Source organism: Lepidochelys kempii, chromosome 1 (assembly GCF_965140265.1).
Source record: "Lepidochelys kempii isolate rLepKem1 chromosome 1, rLepKem1.hap2, whole genome shotgun sequence".
Taxonomy (NCBI): domain Eukaryota; kingdom Metazoa; phylum Chordata; order Testudines; family Cheloniidae; genus Lepidochelys; species Lepidochelys kempii.
In genome coordinates, this window is record NC_133256.1 from 109,519,935 (window position 1) to 109,537,828 (window position 17,894).

The 17,894-nt window shown below is 37.7% G+C and overlaps 1 protein-coding gene across 6 annotated transcripts in view; it reads left to right on the forward strand.

The window, feature by feature from the left end:
• The window catches only part of ATP11A (ATPase phospholipid transporting 11A), a 225,544-nt gene that overhangs the window by 168,157 nt on the left and 39,493 nt on the right, over positions 1–17,894 (forward strand). For all 6 annotated transcript variants that reach the window (XM_073350104.1, XM_073350114.1, XM_073350124.1 and 3 more), the window contains 10 exons: positions 479–652; positions 2,243–2,406; positions 2,727–2,798; positions 4,348–4,421; positions 4,717–4,820; positions 10,728–10,909; positions 12,285–12,536; positions 14,346–14,520; positions 15,910–16,012; positions 16,274–16,419. In XM_073350104.1, the coding sequence (XP_073206205.1) occupies positions 479–652; positions 2,243–2,406; positions 2,727–2,798; positions 4,348–4,421; positions 4,717–4,820; positions 10,728–10,909; positions 12,285–12,536; positions 14,346–14,520; positions 15,910–16,012; positions 16,274–16,419 (1,446 nt within the window). The remainder of the gene's footprint in view (positions 1–478; positions 653–2,242; positions 2,407–2,726; positions 2,799–4,347; positions 4,422–4,716; positions 4,821–10,727; positions 10,910–12,284; positions 12,537–14,345; positions 14,521–15,909; positions 16,013–16,273; positions 16,420–17,894) is intronic.

Genomic DNA, 17,894 nt, shown 5'->3' on the forward strand with positions numbered 1-17,894 from the left:
TATGTAATGCTTGAGTAATTCTGTTGACATTGTTGTAGACATTGTTGTAGGCACTCGGGATTTACATTGTATAACTATAATCGAAATCTGGGCTTATGCATCAGATATCAAAAGTCATTGACAAGTGTAAGCTATGTGCAATGTGTTTCCAGAAATAGCTCTTGCAGATAAGGGATTTAACCTGGGAAAGGAGGAGGATGGAAGTGAGAAAAATGGATTAAGTGCTTCACTACTGTCTCACATACTTTCTTTGTCAGGTGAAACATAGTTCTGCAGCTATCCCATGTACTGTAGAACCTTTCAGGTGCTGCCTGTATTTTGACAAAAGTTGACACCCCAAAGGAAAGCCACTGTGTTCTTCTTTAGTGAGGACCAGTAGCTAAGGGCTTGAAAATTATACAACTTGATTTATGAACAGAGACTTTCTCAGTGTCTGATAATAAATCCAGTTCTCGTTAATTAATGTATTTCTTTGCAGGTTGAGTATGTCTTCACAGATAAAACGGGAACATTAACTGAGAACAATATGGAATTCATAGAATGCTGCATTGAAGGGCATGTTTATATACCTCATGTCATCTGTAATGGGCAAATCCTCCATGATTGTACAGGCATTGATATGATCGACTCTTCTCCAGGAGGAAGCGGGAAAGTACGATGCCCCTTTAAAAAAAATATGAAAATGGACTGATCTTTATGTGGAAAAGAAAATTATAAATGTCCCAGAGATTTTAGTAAACTAAGTGGGTTTCTGGTGGAATTGTATCACAGCATAAATATTTTCCTCTTGTAGTTTAGTCTAAGGGATTCATTTGGTTAACAAGAAATGTCCAAGAGAATCCACTTAACAGAATTGTAAAATATCGTTAATTGAAAACTAAAATATGAAAGTTTACCAAGTTAATAGCTAAACATCTATAATAATAGTTAGTTGACTGATTAAAGTGATAATATAAGACAAAAACTATGATAAAATGGGTAAAAATGAGTGCTAAAAGCATATTGTATAGTCTTCATAAATTTAAACTAGTGCAAAAGTTTTTTTTCTGGGTGACTCTATTCTCTACACAGTTGCAGTTTTTGCTGTACAGGAAAGAGAGACAGACACCGAAGTGTGATTAGAGCACGGGCTGCAATTCTTCTTTGGCTTAACTAAGCAACCTTCATTGGGATAAAACAGAACCCCAAACAACAGCCCAGGAACTAGCAGTTACCTCTTAGATATGGTTCCCAACCTGCACTCAGAGGCCTGAGATACATAAAGAGAGGCTGTCCTTAGTCAGTCCCTGCAACTGACTGTAAAGGTTTCACCCCAGCTCCCAAAATCGCCTACCAAAGCATACCTTATATGAGCAACCAGAAAGGGGCTGTTTCAAGCTATGCAAGACAGGAAGTCCACACACTCAGCTGACAACATCAAAGGTCCAAACCCAATGCTTTTCTGGCTCTCAGCTTGGATTTAAGGCCCCTAAAAACATGCTCTGTTATTGTGCAGTAAACACTTGTCAGAGTAGCAACAGAACAATCAGAAACTCACCCCACAGTAAGACCTGGGTGCTGAGAGAAAATTTATCATATCACTCTTGTCCTTTCTCTGTGACCCACAGCCTTCTGCAAGAGCCTGTCTACTCCCTACATGATTATATTCCACAGGGCATCTGCCTGAGAGTCAGGGCGAGCCTGTCTCTACTCCCCTTATCTTTAGCCTGCTGCCTGCAGAATCATATGTAATCTGTGTTCCTTCCCCTGTCCTAGGGACTCCCGCAGGAACCTTCCTACAACCTGCACCTCTCCATTCTGCTCCTTTTAAGATTATACTTCTTTCAGAGAGTTGCATATGAAATAGGCCATTTCCCTTGATCCAGGGATTCTTACAGGAGTCGTCTTACTTCCTGCTGCTCTCCTGAGCTGCTTGGTGGCTTTTATGAGGACCAGGTAATCTTCAAGCCGTCACCTGATCCTGGCTTTGACATCATCTAGGAGGAAGCTTAATTAGTCATGGGTAGGGCTCGCATCCAATTCCCTCGTAAAGGATTAGCCACCATGTGAGACTGTATTACCTATCAAAAATATTCATAATTGGTTGTAGGTACAAGCCCAAATCAAATAAGTGGTTCCAATCTCCTACAGAACAGAATAATTTAGAAGGAAGATTGGGTTTTATTTGTTTTTGTTTTCATTTTTCGTATCCCTTTTCAAAGTAATACTATATAATGACAATACTTTCCTTTTTATTTATTAGGAGAGAGAGGAGCTATTTTTTCGGGCTCTTTGTCTTTGTCACACTGTTCAAGTGAAAGAGGATGACAGTGTAGATGGATTAAAGAAAGCCCAGTTGTCCGGAAGATCTTGTGTGTATATATCATCATCACCTGATGAAGTTGCTTTAGTTGAAGGAATACAGAGGTACGTGTGTAATTTGATCGTTTTTAGGTCTCCAAAATAATTTGAATATGGATATTCAATTCACTGAAGCTGAAAATATATTTCAGCAGCAAAATATTATTAATAAGCAACTTAACAGAATCATATCAACATGTGATGTTTACTATCTTCTTAGCATACCTTAGTGATTCTTTTTCTTAGCTATGAATGAAATCAAAACGGAATATTTCTATTTCAGAAGATAAAGTCGATTCTTAAGTACTTACAACGTGTTAAGCTGTGTAATTATAAATGTATTACTTGTAATCTCTCCTTGTCTGAATTTGCATTTAAATTTGCAGGCTTGGTTACACATATTTAAGGCTGAAGGACAACTTTATGGAAATTTTAAATCCAAAAAATGATATTGAGAGGTGAGTGGTTGTGGAAATATGAACTGGTTGGGTCTGAGGAAATGGATTTTATCAATGGTGTATACAGCAATTTTTTCTTTCGCTAAGTATATTCATTTGTAAACCAAAAATTTTGAGAAATAATAAACCACTTAGTTGAAGAATGCTAATGCTTTACTGATAGTTATAATTTACAGGACTTCTCATTTTCTGTTTTCACTTACTCTGACAGTTTGAGAAACTATGTAGTTGGAAAAATGGGAAAACAGCAAAGGTATAACAAGGTAGTCCGAGGCAAAATGGTGTTTCTCTGGTATATAAAATTAATATGGCTTCATCTGTTTCTATATATTTTATTTTAAACAATCCTATTTAGTTTTAATGGAGAATTATATCCCTGTTGGAAAATCGTTTAGGTGGTTCAAGTAATTTACAGAAAGGGTACTCTACTTTGTTAAATAGTCTGGGACTGTAGAGTAACTTCTGTAGAACATTTTTATGAGTAAAATTTTCAAAACCACTTAAATCCCACAGAAAGTTAATAGGATTTATGTGCTTTTGAAAATGTTAATCTATATTTCTGTAGAACCCCATTGGTTTCATTCCTGTTAAGTAACATAGGACTCTGATATTTATAGCTAAATTCATAAGCAAATGGAGGCACAGTAATAATTTGGCAGGTAAAGTATGGAAGTACTAAAAAATACTTGGAACTTACTCCAATTTTCATTGCATTTTGCAATCATAAGCCTGATCCAGCTTCCTGCTAGATTTGTACCATTGACTTCAACAAAAGTAGTATTATGGCCTTACGTAGTTTTTTTTTTTTTTTAATTCCAGACTGTAAAAACATAGAACTGAGTAAATTCTCTGATTAAACAAGTGAAAACAATATGATATGGTCTGTCTAATGATTAGAGCATTTTTCATGAGTAAAATATTTACGGAGAAGGGCCTTTCAGAGGTCAGAACTTGGGTTAAAGATATGTTTATATTGAAAAAAAAAATTGGGACTCTTTACTTTATAAAAAATTAATAAGAGACCTAATAAAATACATTAAATGAATGGTATGGAGAAGGTAGAGGGGAATCATTGGGTCGAGGGGAATATTGGTGTTGGATGGAGATTTATTGGGGGTAGGAGTGCCTTTCCCTTTGAGGAAAACAAGAATATTCAGAGTTATAATAAATCTTAAAAATCCTAAAACATCTGAGGGATAGAAACCCTCATACTTCAAGGCATAGGACAACCTCTAGCTATTAGGGACTAGAAGGAAACTTTCCCTGTGGGCAGTATGTTCCATATCCCTGTGTTATAGGGTTTCTTGCATCTTCCTCTCGTACTGGCTGCTGTCAGTGACTGGATACTGGACTCCATCATGCAGTCATTACCCAGCCAAAACTCCTGGTCTAGTTGCCAGGGGATTCACCCATTTTTCCTTAACTGACTGCATCTTACTTTGTTCCACGGGGCAGAACTTACAAATTATTATCTAGGATTAGTAACAAGCTTAGCTGTGTGAAAAAACAGGCTAACTTCAAAATGGTTTTTGTTTTTTTTCTCTTTCAGGTTTGAATTGTTAGAGATTTTGAGTTTTGATTCGGTAAGGAGGCGAATGAGTGTGATTGTCCGATCAGTGGCAGGTAGAGATGTCATATCCTGGATTTGGTTTGCTTTGGAGGGAGGGGGTTAGTGGTTTGTGAACTTTGTCTTGATTTTGAATTCAACTGGGTCTCACCAGAGTGTTCTTTTCTTCATGCTGTGCTCTTTTCTGTTCTTCCAGTGATACTTTGGAATTTTAAGATGGTAATTAGCTCTCTCAGAACAATGTATGTCTGAAGAAACTGTCTTTAAAAATATTTAACCTGTTTAAAAACTTTTTTTTTCTTGAGAAAATAAATTTTAACCATTTTAAACTTCGTATTTTGTCTCTTTTAGGCGACATTTTTCTGTTTTGTAAGGGAGCAGATTCATCTATATTTCCTAGAGTTACAGAAGGCAAAATAGACCAAATACGATCCAGAGTTGAGCGCAACGCAGTGGTAAGATTAAATATTAAATGGCATTTCCTGACCCTGCATTGTGCCCCAAGATGGGGAGGAGGGTTCAGGGAGCCTCCACCATTGTGCGAGACCTGGACACAGCTACAGTCCTTCTGCCCTCCTGAGTGCAAGGATTACTCTTCATCATAGCCTCTGTAGCAGTAGCTGCCGACAAAAGTGAGCCCCCTCTCTCCTCTGCCCCCTGGAGATCTTTCCTCTGAGGTATGATTTTTGCCCCAATGCTTAATAAACACCAAGAACTCATATTTTGAAGGATATTTACATGTTAATTTTGTGGTTAGGATAATCTAACTAGTAGTTATCTATTATTACCCAGAACTAGTTAATTAGCAGTCAAAGGTGAGGTTTTTAAAAAGTGCTCAGCTTTGGCCTAACTTTTCCCCATTGAAGTCAGTGGTAAAACTCCTATTGAAAATCCCACCCCCACTTTCAGTCTCCAGCTTGGCATCTGATATTTTTACCGACTTTAGAATACTTCACAAGATCTCCTGAGAGAGAAAACATTAGAACATAATTTTGCTGTAAATGTTCTTGTTATGAGGAAGCAATACAACAATAATGCCTGTACGTACATTTTTGCTCGCTAAAAAGGAAGTCTGAGCTTGCTCGATTCCTTTGGGAAAAAATATCTAACTTGGTTACTTGAAAGATAGGATTAGGGGTTATAAATACTTGTCTCACATGCCATTAAAAAACAACAAAGGCCATTTCAATGAAATATTATCATCTCTTTTAAAATAAGATAGCATTGACTGGCATCAGATACTCAGACTGAAAACAGGTATTACTACAGAAAGTGAAGAAATGTCCATCAATGTTATCTGCTGTTTTAGAGGAAAACTGGATTTCCTCTTTAAAACTCTTTCCCAGAGCACATTACTAAGCTTTTACTATATAAAATAGCTTTCTCCCCTGTGAGAGAGTGGTTGTTTGGAGGTGGAAGAAGCTAATAAAACTGAAAGAGCAATTTAATATTACTATATCCATCCAAATTCTGGCAGAGTCTGAGAGAGAATCAAGACCCTCAGTCTCAATATTTCTTCATCCTGGATAATTGCATTTAGGCCAAATTCTTAAATATAGCTGCTTCTTCAAGAGCATACAGGCAGCAAATAGGCTCACATGCTATGATAAATGATAGGTATCTCATAGATGTCCTGATGATTGTCCTTTTTGGATTGCATATAAGTAACTTTGTAGAGAGCTCGTCTATCTTTATTTTGCTTGATTAATCTTCCATACGAACATTAAATGCCACTTAAAATATATTTCCTCTGACAACATCATTTAACTGGGAAATAAAAATCTTTCTTATTCTAATACAGTTCATAGTTCAAAAGTTTGAACCAACTTGAAAGGTCGTTGCTGGAATCTAGTCTTAGCAGTCAACTAAACTGGAACAGTTAGATTGAGTCATGCTTTCAATATTGATCTGGTCCTTTCCCTCTCTTTTGAAAGATTACTAAGACTTTATTATTCATTTTGTCCATTTTGTCATGTAGACTTTACTGACTAACATTAAAATAACACTTCAGATTCTGTGTCCAGGACAATATACTGCTTTTTTACAAGAAGCAACATCAATTTATCAATAAAATCACGAAGTTGGTTGCCCAAATTGTTGTGACTGGAAGGAGTAAAATTACTAGAGCCTCATCTCAAGCTAACTTCTTCAAAAAGTATCTATTAATGCATTCTGTCTCAAAGTGGAAAACTAAATTGAGAGGTGGTTGTAGTTGTTAATTGCTAAATACCAAAGTACAAAAAATACAGAGGATTCTATAATCAATACAAATTAATAATCTAAGGTGATGGGCAAAGCGCTATCACCACAAACTGCCCAGGCTTTAACCAGGGGAAGATTAGCCTAAAACATTCAGATTAGGAGCTAGGATTTTCTTATTTACTAAAGCAAAGTACAGTAACACCAAGGGCAAGACCTTGCTGTCCTTCCATTTTCAATTAACTGACTTGCTCTTCTGTCCAAGTAAGACAGTCCTGTTGATCTAACAAACCAAAAAAATAACATTCATTTTCTTCTGTCTATGCATTATGTTCATTTTTAAGTAAAATTCACCTTTGTGCAGAGAGCCAGCATCAAGATCTGTACATGGGTTATGTGGCATTTAATGCATTGGCCTTGTGCTGATCATCTTCATAGGGATGAATTTCATCTTCTTATGTGTATGTTCCCTTCCAAAAATGAAATAATGTTGTTTCCTCTTCAAAAATTGAATTCAGTCATCTTTGGCAACTGGGTTCTGGGCATTGGCTCAGATGAGTTAATCACTTTATTAATAAACATTCTTGGCTTTGTTGCCATCAGCTGTTTCTTTCCTCATGGCTCCTTATAGACATAATTCAAAAAGAGCACATTACACTTCTGATTTGTACATTTTCCCATCATATTTTTGATAGCGTGACTTTTTTTCTTTGGAGAAGGGTACATGGGTTACCTACCTTCTATTTAGTAAATTCTACTCATGCATCAAAATATATAAAGCCAAAATGGTAACAGTGGTAGGTTATGTTATAGAGCAGAATCGTTCGGTAGTGCCCATCAAACTGTAAGAGACTTGTTTGTATTTATTTGTCGGTTAGATTCATGGGAAATTCCTTTAACTTTTCAGGTTACATTAAAGGTACTCATTAACAGTATAAAGGGAACTTGCAATGATAGTTTGTCATAAATAGTACTATTCTTTCTAAGGATGTGTAAACCAGTTCAGATCAAATCAGAAGTAATCCAGCTCAAAATAATATACTCAAATCTGTGCTTCCTGGTCATGATCAAGATAGAAAGTGGAAACATCAAATTACTAGGAGTATGATAATTACTAATCTTGCAGTGCTGTTCTGTGGAGAGCAATATCCATATCTCAAGGCTGGAAGTGGTGTTGATCAAGTGAAATGCTGTTGCCATAAAATTTCTAACTCATTTTTGGTGATTGTTACTTGTTTTTATCCTTGGCACTGTGGTCTGCTATTTTGGGGACAAATAGGGAGTGGGAGGATGTGATCTAGGTCAGACGTTCTCAACCTTTTTCTTTCGGAGGCCCCCACCGATATGCTATAAAAACCCCAAGGCCCAACTGGGAGTGGAGCGGAACTTCAGAGCTCTGGGCTTCAGCTGCTAAGCCAGGGGGCTCAGAATTTCCCCCCCCTGTGTGTGCCAGGACTCAGGGCTCCAAGCTTCAACCATAGGTCCCGATCAGTCTGATGCTGGCTCTGCTTCATGGACCCCCTGAAACTGCCTCGCAGTCCCCCAGGGGGCTGCAGACCTGCAGTTGAAAACCATTGATCTAGGTGTTGTGGGCAGTCATCGGGATGCTTAAGGTACTGTATATTAGTAATAGAAGCCACTATGAGCCAGTACAAAAATATAGTAATACCCAATCCCTGCAGTAGTGCAGTGTGAAGGTGAACACATGACATTTACACACAGTGAAATGCTTTACTGCTAGTCCTCAAATTCAACTGCTGCATTGCAGCAGGGCTCTTTTCAAGTTCCAAAATGTAACTGAAATAAAAATGGAATGCTCTCTCTCTCCTGCCTTTTCACTTTGTGATCACCACTCTCTCTAACATGGGCTTCTGTTATTCTGTCCTTTCTTGGCTCTCCTGCCTCACTGATGTTTTTTTCAGAGGATCATCTTCCCTTCCCTCTCCATTTCTATAATTGCTGACCAGAATCTGCCATAGGTTCCCTCCTTTTCTCCTTATACCCTTACTCTCTTGGTGATCTCGTTGACTCCTATGATGTCTTGTCACCACTGTGCTGATGACTGTCAGATCTACCTGTTTATTCCAGACTTTACCCCTTAGTCTAGGTTCATGTATTTTTCCTCTCATCCTGAATGTCATAGTACTTATTTTAAATTAAGTATGGCAAAAACTGAATGTTTCATCATTCCCTCAACACTTCCCTTTCTCTGTTTCCATTGATAACTCCACTATCTTCCCCATCTCTCTAACTGGAAATGTCGGAGGGGTTTTTTTTGGGCACTTCCTTATTTCTCTCTTCAACTCTCAGGCTGTCCAGCAATCTGCAACTGTAATGAACTTTTCCTGCCATTTTTACCATGTCCCTTAATTGGTTCTTTGTCTCTTTCTGTGTAAAATTAAAAACTTTTGTCACTGAAAGCTTGAGAGAACTCCTGCCTATACATGTTACTTATCCTCTTGACCCTCTCCATCTCGTACTATGCAATCTGCCTACTCTTAACTGCTGATTGTTCCCACGCACTCATTCTTCAAACTGGAATGACCTCGCTCTGTAATGTGTCAAGCACCTTCAGTCGTCTTCAAATGCCTCCGCAAAACCCATTTCTTTCACCCTGATTTCTGTCACTCGCTTCCACTCGTGTGCTATCCACTTGATCCTTCTTGCACTACCTCAGCCTCATTTCAAAAATCACAAGTTATATAATTCAACCACAATATAACATGACTCATGTTATCATTTGGCCTTAATCCTTGGCCCTCCTTTCACTGCTTCTTCCTTTATCTTCATTTCCTTTGTTTCTCTAAATAAGTATGCAAACTCCTTGGGGACGCTTCCATTTATAATTCTCAGTAAAGTACCATTCAAAGTTTTGGCACTACATAAATATTTAACAATATCTGACACCAGCAAGAAAATAATTGATCATACTCACATCGAAAATGGTCAAAGGGAAATGTTCTTGTTGTATTGCTTTCTGAACACTTGACATTCCACCTGACTTTCAGTCCAATTACTGTGGTGCATTTGCTGAAGTGTAACGTTATGGTGAAAAAGGTACTGATCGTTCACTAGATCATTCACCAGACCAGTACATACAAGAAAGTAGCTTCTTATTTGATTTCCTTTTGTTAATGAGATACTTGACATCCTGCTTTGTTTTATATGTGCTTGCTTTCTCTTCTTCTGTTAGAATTAAACTATTGTAAATTAAGAAACGATATGTGCAGTAAATATAGGATTGAGATTATCGTGACATTCAGGTATTTTGTGCTTTACTTCACAGAATAATATAACTATAATATTTAGTTATCTCAGAATTGGATGATGCCTGCCCTTTCAGTGTATAAGGAGTTACTGAGAAACATGAATTGTTTTAGATTAGACAATTGTTTATAGCTCTCAAAAGTGAGGTCTATTTGTACAGTTTTAGTATTTTTTTCATTTGTACCTATTTAAAGATAATCTCGCCAAATGAATCAGAATTTTAAAGCTGATCTTTTTAACATGGAAAATATATCAGTAAAATCAGCTGAAAAAATTATAAACTTGAATCCCTTTTAAATAGACATAAAAATGCTTGCCTACAAATTAAATCTTTGTGCATATAATGTAAAGACCAGCCAAGAGCCAAATTCTATCCCTGCTTGTGCAGCAGCACAAGGGATTAAGAGTGAGAAGCACCCCTTTGGACCAGGTTGCAGGTAGCAGCTGAGGAGGGGCAGCAGGCTCCACAAAGCGAGTACATTTCCTCCTCTGTGCAGGTAGGTAGGAGAGGTCAGAAAGGGGAACATATAGCCTTAGTTTCCCATGCTTTTCCACCTACCTATCGTACGCACTCAGCAGGATAGTTGCCTTGGCATGTCAGGCAGCATGTGCTGCAGTGGGTATAGACCCAGTACAATTTACTCCCTACTTGGAGGGTCACAATGTCTCTCCCAGGCTGCTCTCAGAGCAGCATAACATCCTGATGCCTCTTGTTCTGGCAGATTATATAGTCATCATCGAGCCCTAAACTGATATAGAGAAACCAAAGAGGGACTCTTCATATTAATCATAAATATTACATAATATTAATTTCTTCTATTTTCAGAAATTTTCTTAATGGTGTTTAAGACTTTCACAGTATAAACATTGTTCTTTGTTTTTATCATATTCTTTAGGAGGGACTGCGAACATTGTGTGTTGCATATAAAAAGTTCACACTCAAAGAGTATGATAATGTCTGCAGGCTGCTTCAGAATGCAAAGATAGCCCTTCATGATCGGGAAAAGAAACTGGCAGAGGCATATGAGCAGATAGAGAAAGATCTTATTTTGCTTGGTGCTACAGCTGTTGAGGACCAGTAAGTATATTGCTTTGGATATGTTGAATGATGTATACTAGCAAATGTGATAAATGGGAAGATGCGCCTATTACCAGAGGAGCAATAATTATACCTCTTTTTTGTATGAGGCACAGATCTCTTTATTTGTATCCATCTCCTATAAATTAGCTACCTACATTCTCAGTTATGCATAATAAATACACAGAAATCAGTATTTTCAGATAATCAATGTTGCAAATTATTACTTTTACTATTATGTTTCTAAGACCTACTACAAATAAAAATGTTAAATATGGCTTATTTCTTTCAGTCATAGATACCATACTAAAATAAAACTTTGAAGAATAACATGTCGTGAATATTACCCAAGTATTTCTATACTCATTTGATTTGAGTCACAAATGGTAATGAACATTTTGGTTTATATCAAAGTCAGCATATTCCTAGAATTGTTTAATCAGACTATACTGTATATTCACACACAGACCATAATTAAGGTTGTATGAGCTACCTTAATTCTGGCATTTCCTGAGTTTTGAGTGCTTAGCTTTGCAATAATAATTTTCTTTTAATTTGTTTTTTATGGAGTTTATATAAAATCTGTCACCCATGTGGAAAAGCGGATACAAAACTCAGCAAGGTTAGGTCTGCTCAGAAGACATTGCTTGGAATTCTTCATTTGTCACTAGTTCTGGCTATGAAGGCTGTGGAGCCCCAGAGGAACAAAAAAGGGAATCTCACACTTTTGAGAACATCACTGATGTGTGACAGGGCTGGGTGGTATTCCTGTGTACCCTTCATCTGCTGGAGGGAAGATCATGGAGAAGCAAGTCTCTGAGATGGGCAGTCTGAGGAAATGAAGGCAGAATCTTTAGGGGTTGGTGAGGAGAGCAAAAGATATGCTTATTGGGTGCTGTGAGGGGCATGTGTGTGTCTGACTTTTATCACCCAGCAACTTAGATGTTTCATTTTTTTAACACAACTAATTGAAGATACTGGATATGTCCTGCTTTGAGCAGGGGGTTGGACTAGATGACCTCCTGAGGTCCCTTCCAACCCTGATATTCTATGATTCCATGATTCTATGTTGTGTGTTTGTACTTGGCCTGGAGCTGGTGAGATGAAACATCCTATTCTTTAAGTAATAAAGATGAAAGCAGAAACCTTTGAGTAGCTTGAAAATGGCAAGACACATTACTTATACAGTACATGCTGATCTTTGTCTTTAAGCATTTTCAGATTCCCAGCTATGATTTTCCTCATATTAGAAACTTCTTGTGTCTAAAACCTTTTACTGAAATACTGTTAGTGTCATGGAAACCTTTTAGTAAGGACCCTGAATTTCTCATTTCCAGTCAGTCTATCAATATTTATTGTCAATTGATATCCACAGGCTGCAAGAAAAAGCTGCTGACACTATTGAAGCACTCCAGAAAGCTGGCATTAAAGTTTGGGTTCTGACCGGAGACAAAATGGAGACTGCTGCTGCCACATGCTATGCCTGCAAACTCTTCAGAAGAAACACACAGCTACTTGAGCTAACCACAAAGAAAATTGAGGAACAGAGTTTACATGATGTATTGTTTGACCTAAGCAAAACTGTCCTAAAGCACAGTGGCAGCTTAAGCAGGGACAACTTCTCAGGGTATGTAGAAAGTTCAGCTTTCAGGCTGAGAAAAGAATTGTTGGGCATTTCATAATTACTGTAATTAAATGGTTGTTAGAACAGCAATGGCAGCAGTATACTGTAGCTCAATTTATGTTGCCAGAATGTGAATTACTGTGTAGCAACTAATACCTAGTTTAGGCTTGTTACGTGCCAAAAATCTTTCCACTCTTCATCCTCGGGCTTGTTATGTGACTTACGTTATTTTAACCATTCCACTGCTAAAAATAGATCATGGACAAAAATCATGGTTATGAAAAATATATTGTTTTTATTTTTAAAAGATACTATGAACAGTATGTTCCTGAATTAATATTTTGTGTGCTCTGGGACTTCCCTGATAAGCCCATGTGCCAGGAAGTTTTGTGTACTATAATTAAGGAAGCCTGAGAGTACACCTACATGCATCTGGGACAGAGCAAGCGCACTGCGGGATCTCTTGGCCCACATGTGAACCTTGAAACGTTAGTGACTTAAATATGAAGGTAGAGGAACCAGAGAATATTGAATTATGTTTGTTGGGTGGCTAAGTGGCAGCTGCCCATGATCTGGGGAAGAGTGGTTGATTTCATCAGTTTAGAATGTGTCATGAAGGGAGAGAGGATGGTTAGAAAGTCAGAAAAATGGGATTTGGAATCAGAAAATGTCTGAATAAAACTTCAAAAGGTTAAAACTCTAAAAGTGTTTGTTTGTCTGAAAATTTGGGGGGAAATCAGTTTCTGGGTTTTCTGGACCTAGTAATACAGCGTGTATGTTTGCTTTGTTCTCTTTGTTAATTTGAAAACAAATAGCAATTTCACCCTAGTGATAAGTTTGTAATAAAGGGACAGCATCAGTTAGCAAGCATTGTTACGTTTTGGCAGAGTATTGCACAAATGTCGGTCTTGTTGCTTGGAGTTGATGGTTACTGGTTTTCCTTGGCTCTTATTTCCTAGATATTAATTCTCTCTCTCTCTTGTCAAGGGTTTGGGTGTGTTCACTTATGTATATTATTTTAACCTTGTATTGCAAAGGTCTTTGTACATTGGTTTTCTCTGTACCATTTGATTCATATATGTGTGAATCAAACACATTATTTATTTATTTTTATTTTAGTTGTAGGGATTCTGTGTGTGTAAGGCTAGAATGAAAATATTTCATTGTCCTGTCAAGCATTCAAGCTCATTGTCAGCTCTTAATAAATACCTCATTTTCTAGTTAATTCTGACTCAGTAGTGTGCTACTTTGATGCTTCTGTTGTTTTCAAGGTGTGAGGGAAATTTTTAATATGTCAATAATTTATCATTATAATGGGTAGCTTAGGCAGTTTATTTTTGTCAAAGATAAACAAAAGGTTGTATATTGGCAGTGGAGACAGAGGGAGGTGTTGGGAAAATAACTATTATAATTAATATGTAAATGTTTACAGACTTTTGAAAACCACTTGTTTTTCCCCCATTTTTGTTGTGAACATTCCCTTGCAGTGTTGGAAACCCAAACACAGTAGCATTATACAGTGCATGGAAGTCAAAGCATAAATTAAACGGAATCAATCTAGTTTCATTGTCCAAGCTAGGTGGTGAAATGCAAAAGTAAATAAGCAGAATGAGTCAAAAGTAAACTAGAATTTAAAAATATTTTGCTAGGAACAGCATAGAAGGATTTTCACTTTAAATATATTTACCTTGGTAGTGTCCCTTTTAATGTTGCTTTTTGGTAAATAAATTTGTCACCTTCTCTTTCCAAATCAAGACTCAAAATATGTATATTTGTACAGTAGCTCTTCACTTGCATTTTCTTCCTCAACAGACTTTCAACTGATATGCAAGATTATGGCTTAATTATTGATGGAGCAGCATTATCATTAATAATGAAACCTAGAGAAGATGGGAGCTCTGGTAACTATAGAGAGCTCTTTCTTGAAATTTGCAGGAACTGCAGTGCAGTGTTATGCTGTCGAATGGCACCTTTGCAGAAAGCACAGGTTTGTGTTTCATGATCAATTACTTGTTAACTATGCATCTATATAAATATTGAAAGTCATTACTGTTTGGGACATGTTATGGTAATTTAAAATGTTATCTTTTACTTTTCTATCCTATAAAATGGAATAAAAAAATTAGAAAAAGAATGAGAGGAGAATTTTTGCTAGAAAGCAATTAGATAATGGCACATTAAAAGAGAACCCTGCTGTGCACCTGATTTTGATTTATGTATATGATCAACTTTTATGGTTGATACATACTGGTAAATGAAACATATTTAATGAACTAATTGCTTCATCTTCTATTCATACTACATGATACTATTGGAAGAATGAGTTACCTATTATTGTGGAGTGTTAGTTCTTGTTTTTTAAACACAAATAGAAGTAAAATCCAGATGGAATAGGTAGATGGTGTAAACTATTTGAAATACTGTCCGACTCCTGTTTGCTCATTGATGTTAACATAAACATATACATTTCTGTAGATATTCCCAGATTAAAAACTCTGTTTTACCTGGAGTTCAATTTGTAAACAATATTAATAACTCCAGAGAAGGAAACGTTAAAGCATGTTGATATTTAAGACACAAAACATGGGAACATTAATATCTTGAATCCCCATATCTTTGTTTTAGTACTCATATACAGTACACATGCATATTCGTTTAGTCTAATCAATGTATTTAGTCACTCTTCTTTTCATCCTGGGGAAGTCTGTATAAGTATTTAGTTTGAATAGACCAGTTTATTAAAATTATAATGCTTGCTAGTTAAAATGGATAGATCTATGCTCCCATATTTGGTCTTCTATATCCAGAAAGACATACAGGACCCTATTATCTTTGTTCATTGTCAAGTTTGATATTCATTTTGCCAGTCATGGAATGATCATGAGATTAATATTCAAGAAAACTATTCAATAAGAAAAGAAAAGCAACTTTACTGGCTTTGGAAGCATTTGAGAAGGTAAAAACCTTTTTTTAAAAAGGATTTTACTGAAAATGTACAGTCCATATCTTGGGAATTGTTTTAATTAAAGCTTTCACAGCCTATAGATGATGACTGTGCATAAGCAAAACTTCTGAATAATTTCTACATTAGTCTCCTCAACAGTCTCTCTCCCCTACCCCTTTTAAAATGCACTAATAATACTTATAAAACCAGAGGACTATTCATACCCCAGGTTTTTCTAGCCAAAGAAAACCTATTGGGTTTAATGTATAATGATTGAATTGGACAAAAGTGGTTTTCTTCACTTTCACAGAATTTCCTTAGTAAGCATGTTGCTTACATTTAATTAACTGTACACCACGTGCCATCTCACAGCACAGTAACCAAACTGTAAACATGTCAGGAAAGAGATTTTTAATGCTAGTTCTTTTTCAGATCGTGAAATTGATTAAATTATCAAAGGAACACCCTATCACATTAGCAATTGGTGATGGAGCAAATGATGTCAGTATGATTCTAGAAGCACACGTTGGTATAGGTAAGTGTGCAGTCTAGATTTTAATTTACAAGGAAATAAATATAATTTAAAAAGTAATAAGAGGTTGCTTCAAAGAATTAGTTCCCCATTTTCTTAGATACCTTTTATATTTTATACACTCCAGCTAATTATAAGGCATAGTGAAATCTAATAATATTAAATTAACATCACCGCATGCCCTGCAACTTTGCCAGTATTTGTTTGTATGCTTTAAATAATTTGTTACCTTTCTGAACAGCTTCTAATGACTCTTTCTTCTAGGAATCACGGGGAAAGAAGGCCGCCAAGCTGCAAGAAATAGTGACTATGCAATACCTAAATTTAAACATTTGAAAAAAATGTTACTTGTTCATGGGCATTTTTATTATGTTAGGATATCCGAGCTTGTGCAATACTTCTTTTATAAGGTAGGGTGACCTCATGTAATCCACGAATATGCATATGGTATTAACTAACTATATGTAATAGGTACCCTCAACTGTAGAAAATGCTGTAATTCCACAGAAAGTCTGTTGACTCCTAGATACGAATCCCCAGGTCGTTTGCTCATTGTACTCTGGGGCGGGATTCTGTGCCACTGTGCATGCACAGAATTTATGTCCCCCCACATACTTCTTTGTTTCCCTGAAGAAAAATGACTTTCTGATGGGGAAGCAAAGGGAAGCCACAAGAGCAGTCATGCAACCCTCCCCGGCAGTATGTTTCGGCTGCCCAGGGCAGCCAGCAGAGAAGTAAATCACTGTGGGACAGGAGGCGGGACTGGGAAAGACCCAACGGGTGGCTCCTACCCTGCACCGGACTCAGGTGCTAGTCCCATCTGGGCTGGGGAGAACAGGATTTCTTCTTCCCCTGTACAGCATCTGGGGCCGAGTCAGACCTATTCCCAGATTTCTCCCCTGGCTGCAGGATAAATTGGAGAGAGTCCAGCGAAGGGCAAAAAAATGATTAGGGGTCTAGAACACATGACTTATGAGGAGAGGCTGAGGGAGCTGGGATTGTTTAGTCTGCAGAAGAGAAGAATGAGGGGGGATTTGATAGCTGCTTTCAACTACCTGAAAGGGGGTTCCAAAGAGGATGGCTCTAGACTGTTCTCAATGGTAGCAGATGACAGAACGAGGAGTAATGGTCTCAAGTTGCAGTGGGGGAGGTTTAGATTGGATATTAGGAAAAACTTTTTCACTATGAGGGTGGTGAAACACTGGAATGCGTTACCTAGGGAGGTGGTAGAATCTCCTTCCTTAGAAGTTTTTAAGGTCAGGCTTGACAAAGCCCTGGCTGGGATGATTTAACTGGGAATTGGTCCTGCTTCGAGCAGGGGTTGGACTAGATGACCTTCTGGGGTCCCTTCCAACCCTGATATTCTATGATTCTATGAAGCATTGCAAACTCCTCCCTTTCCCCTGCTGCCTGCACGCATCACTCCTCAGCCACAAGGGGAGGGATGTCTGTACAGGGAGCTGCTCCTCCATCCACCCAAACTCCGTGCATCCAGACCCCTCGTACCCAGACCCTCCCACTGAGCCTCACCCCCCACACACTGAGAAGCCCCCAATGAGCCCCACTCCCCCTACACCTGGACCACCCCAACGAGCCACCTGGATCCTCACCACACCAAACCCCAACCAGATGAGTCTGTGTCCCAGGCAGGGGAGGCTCTAGAGTGATCTCCCATCTCTGTGCAGCCAGTGGTCTGGTGTCCCCAATGCCAAGCTGGAGCCTCCACATTTATTTGTCTGAAGAACATAAATTCACACCGTGTAGAGGTCAAGCACAGGAGTTTATTACGTACAGCGCTTATGGAGTGTCACCTCGCTTATAAGGCTTAGAGACACTGTTAATCAATGGATTACAATAGAATATATGGATTTTCCATGAGCGGGGA